General features: G+C 37.5%; 1 protein-coding gene across 1 annotated transcript in view; it reads left to right on the forward strand.

Annotated features, from left to right (window-relative positions):
* The first annotated feature begins 1447 nt into the window (after positions 1-1447).
* The window catches only part of LOC137979265 (WD repeat-containing protein 81-like), a 27055-nt gene continuing 23502 nt past the window's right edge, over positions 1448-5000 (forward strand). The window contains exons 1-2 of the mRNA XM_068826488.1: positions 1448-1645; positions 4461-4654. Coding sequence (XP_068682589.1) covers positions 1529-1645; positions 4461-4654 — 311 coding nt within the window. The 5' untranslated portion in view covers positions 1448-1528. The remainder of the gene's footprint in view (positions 1646-4460; positions 4655-5000) is intronic.

Below are 5000 nucleotides of genomic sequence, written 5' to 3' on the forward strand. Positions count from 1 at the left end.
GCCCTCAGGCCCATTGCAAGGGTGACACCACTCGCATCCTACTTGTGTGTCTCGCATTGGAATGTGAACATGGAACAACTGTGGGTCAAGTTTATTGGTTTTCTTGTCCCCTCTGAAATTTTCCACTAGAAATAACAGTTTTGTCTTCTCTCTTAAAACAATCTTCCTTTCCAATAATTATTATTGGTGCCTGTTTCTAAACTTTGTTATGATTATTTTGAACATTGTCATTTTAGTCGCGACTATTATGGGGACTATTATGAGGCCCTTCCAGGGGGTGGGGGTCCTGTGTCACTTGCCTGAATTTTAAAAGGTCTTGTGTCGTTGCTTTGTCAAAGTTTCATTTTGCTGTCGGAAATTTAAAGAAAGGACGTCTTTTGTCGTGGTTTCACTTAACGTGCTGTTGCTACTTTTTAGACCATGTCACTTGTAAGAATTAACCCTGGCAGAGCCTCTATTATTATCCTTGAATGAATATCGCTGTCATCGTCATATTCTCCGTCATTGGTAGCTAAAGGGGAAGCAGCTTTTGTCAACCTCATGTCAAGGTGTACATGTAGATATCATGGATAGATATTACTCGGGTGAGGTCACATGTAACAAGGTTTATCAAGAGACCGAAAAAAAATGGACTAAACTGCGTGGAAATCAACATGTACAGTGGCTAGTTAGGGCCATTGGCAGCTAAAATCTACAAAACACAACTTACATATATTTCCAGATGACAGTGAAAGCTTCATTGTATCAGTAGCAAAATAAGGCAGAAAAGAATTCACCTCTAAATTTTTGATGACTCTCAGTCCATTTTGGTCACAGAGTGACCTTGACCTTTGATCAAGATGGACTGTGAGTCATTGAAAATTTAGAGATGAATACTTTCTGCCATATTTTGCTACTGATACATTGAAGCTTTCAATTTCTTCTGGATTACTACGTAGCAAATGAATCTGTTCAACGATTACATATATAACCCTTTTACAGCGATTATGTAGATTGTGTTAACTATAACCTTTCCGTTCTGTGTTTTTTAACCAAAAGATGGCGACCGGAAGTAAGCTGTATTTCCTTTTACCTGTCTTTACACTACCACATTTGAGTTGCTAAGTATCTTTTTTTTCATAAGAGACGATCAGTGAAACCGTGGTTTAAAAATCTGGGAGAGACCACTCTCCTGACCTGCGAAATGTTCATTTCCGGTTTCCGGCCGTGGCGGTTGCCCACGAGAATGATTCAATTCATATACCATTTCAGCACAGCTAAAATAGTTGATAAATGAACAAAGACTGTTACACCACAGTCTTTCACCACCCCACTAGCCTTAAAGGGGAGCACAGGCAGAAATTGGTAGCACAGTGACAGTGGTGTGTCTCATCTCAAGAGGCGGATTGGTTAATGGTCACGCCATTTAACATGTTGCGTGATATACCGTGGAGGATTGGGACTTGGTAATGCAGGAACCATGCAGAAGCTGTCAGGAAGATACATTGTCTTGCATTTTTAGTTGTGTTTCATAGGTGTCGAAAAATTGATGGCGGAGTATTTGACTCCCGGAGAAACGCGTAAACTGGTCGAAGAGGAGCTTGGCGTTGAACGATCATGTATTCGATCTTGCGTTGATGAAAATTTGTGTCGCGTGAGTTGTCTGGTAAGTTATGTGATCACGCTCATGTCTTGGAATACTGTCATTGATTTCAAAAACGTTTCTTTGCAAAGTTTGAAGCTTTTCGACCCTTAACTTTAGCTAAGAATAAGATAAATATTGTTTCGGGATGGCATAGCAAGCTTAAGAATTCCAGCTTCTGATCTCCATAATAATCTGAAACCCCTAATCCAAGAGAAATGGACAGGATTATTGCAGCATTAAAATCATTCGATTCTTTTCCGCAAATCGCCTTTTTTGTGGTTTAAACTTTGTGTGAAGATCGAAACTGGGAGTTGTTTTCATGCTTGAGTTTCAGTTTCCCAGCCTCAGTTTTTTTTTACCGAAACAATGGCAGCATTTCGATGTGTTTACAATTGAAGTGAATCGGATAACGTGTGTAATATTGGACGGAGTTGCAATAAGTTAATTAATTAATTAATGATGTGATGGATCAAAGTGCTATCAATTAAATAATCCATTTGTTAAGTTCGTGAGATAGCAAAGTGGGGAGATTGTTGATCAAATTTGAACCAAGGCAGCTGAAACCTTGGTCTTTGTGTTAGTTATGTTCAAAAATCACTTGTTGCTCCAGTGATTTTTAACACTTGTCCACAAAACTGATGTTTATTTTGAAGACAAATTTTGAGAACTAAAGCAAAAGAACAAACAAATTACTGTGAGATTTCAAAATAATTAAACATCAGAACGCATCTCCTGTTCGAAAACTACAAAAAAGAAATGCTAAAGAGCAAAGAGATTTACAAATAACAATAAAGCACTGACCAAAATAGTGTAAAAATGTTTACCTTGTCATGTGTCATGGCAACGTCATTACGAGAACATGCACACAAGGGAGTCTCCAGAAGGATAGCACGTACAACAAACACAAGCGGTAACATTTTGATACTTAATTAAACACATCCTAGAAACTTTCAACAAAGAATAAATTATATAAATATTGTAAACTACTACGATTGTCGTTTGAGTGTGGCACTGGGAAGTTTCGCAACAAAGTTTCAACATTTGAGTTCCCATGTTGTCAATGGCAACTTGCTTCGTTTCTAATAGTAACTTTTAGGGCCTTGATGTCATGAGCGATGAAGCCCACCAAAATCTACAAATGGCAACGGTTAAATTCAAACTAGCGACCATTACCAGTTACCGGTACATACATACATACATACATACATACATACATACATACATACATACATACGTTTATTTCACGTCCCCAAGGGGCTTTTCAGTGAAATACAAATACAACAATGAAATACAATAAAATAATTCTATATGAATAAAATTTAAAATGCGCTAAGAAAAACAAATGCCATACTAATGCGGTATTGGATAAATTCAGCTAGCTATCCATTAAGAGTCTTTTCCTTATCAAGGTTTTAAACTGAGCTAACGATTGACTTAACTTAATTACTTGAGGTAGAGCATTCCAAAGAGATACCATACGATAGTAAATGATGTTAGGTAAATGATGTTAAACCCCGAAAAGTTACCCTTGGAAACGAAGCAAGTTGCCCTTGACAACATGGTAACTTAAAAGCTGGAACATTATTTGTTTATTAATTTTGCTGCTTTTTTGTTTCTTAATGTTTAGTGTGTCTTGTTCTGCTTGCTTTTTATCTTAATTTATATTTTAATCTGATTTTGCCGCTCACTTATTTAATGTGTACAGTCGTAAGTTACGAAGGGAGCTGATAGTAATAAGCCCCCTAAGGTTTTTTTTGGAGCTTCCTTTCCAGCAATAATTTTTTTTGTGTGTGTAATTAATGTTAATATTATTCGTTTAACTATTATATATATATAGGATTGCTTTATAAATATATACATATACACAAGTACAAGTAAAAGTAAATGGACTACATTCCGTAATCGACAAATTTGTTTCATAAGACCATGTCCCACTCCTCAGGTTCTTACAAAATCCTGAAGAGTGGGACATGGTATTATGAAACAAATTTGTCGATTATGGAATGTAGTCCATTTACCTTTACTTGTACTTGCATACATAGCTCTAGCTTCACTAGCTATTGAGCACTCTGCGAGGGCTCATTGGCATCCTGCATTCAGTATATATATTTATATCTATATTTAGTATCACCCAACTAGTGGACTAATGCAAATCCTGCATTTTGATTGGCTACTCCACTAGATGACTATTGGTAATGGTCCTCAAGTATCGAAAAGCGTGACGCTTTCTTTCATTTTATCCCGGCCAAATAAATATTTCTTCAACTTGCATTCGCTAACTTTATTATTGCCTGTTCTGTCCAACTTCGCCCTCAAGGGCCACGGGTCAATAGCCCATTCGGCTTCGCCTCATGGGCTATTGACCTGTAGCCCTTGCAGGCTACGGGTCTAATTGTTAAATATATATTTTATTCTTGGCAAAATAAATAAATCTGAAATCTGAAATCTGAAAAACCCGTAAAGTTACCCCTTGGAAATGAAGCAAGTTGCCCTTGATAACATGATAACTTTAACGCTGAAACTTTGTCCCCAAACTTCTCTAGTGTCGCACTCAACTGAGAATTGTAGTATATCAACTGGCTTAAAGCAATGTAAATGACAATAAGCACTTAATGGCATGAACAATGTAGTAAGCTGAGATTCTTGAAGTTGCTTGTGTATTCCAAGTCACTATACCGGATACCTGACAGGAAACAGTATTGTATTGGTTTACTGCATAGTAGCAAAGTCAAAGCCAAGATTTTTTAATTTTTTAAAATTTTGGTTTCTGGTACGGTTTCCGCATGGGAATATTGTTAATGTTTGCTGATCAAACAATTTTCACTTGAATGTCCAGGTTCATGAAAGCTGGCTTCAAAGATTCATAGCTGGAGACCTGTCCCAAGAGTCACCTTTGGCCTCATCGCCATGGAGCGCCTATGAGCATCAGCTCATCTTACAACCCTCACACCCTGAACCAGAGCCACCTTGGATAAGAATCAGTATTCTGATTATCAAAAAGCCAATAAAGAAGGTACCTTTATCGAGAAGGTTGGTGTATAACTTTCTTTCTTTCCATCATGTTACTTCGGGTGACAGTTGGAGATGCAAGCAAGTCAAGCACAGGCATCCCAGCTGCTTTCGTGAAAGTTGATTGAGACAGAGTATTATGATAACTATCATCAACGTCATTGTCATCATTATTAATAATATTATTAATATCTCATCGTTTTCTTCGCTGTCGCAATGATCATTGTACTTAAGAGGTGGGTTATAGGTGTACCTCAATGGTTGCCAGCAGCAGCCAGTTGCCCGAGGTTACCCACAAGTAATGCTCCTTCCTTTTAACACATTCTTCAGCATCTTGTCACCTTCCTTAAAATTCTCATATTACCCA

The sequence above is a fragment of the Montipora foliosa genome, chromosome 12, assembly GCF_036669935.1.
Source record: "Montipora foliosa isolate CH-2021 chromosome 12, ASM3666993v2, whole genome shotgun sequence".
In the NCBI taxonomy this organism is placed as follows: domain Eukaryota; kingdom Metazoa; phylum Cnidaria; class Anthozoa; order Scleractinia; family Acroporidae; genus Montipora; species Montipora foliosa.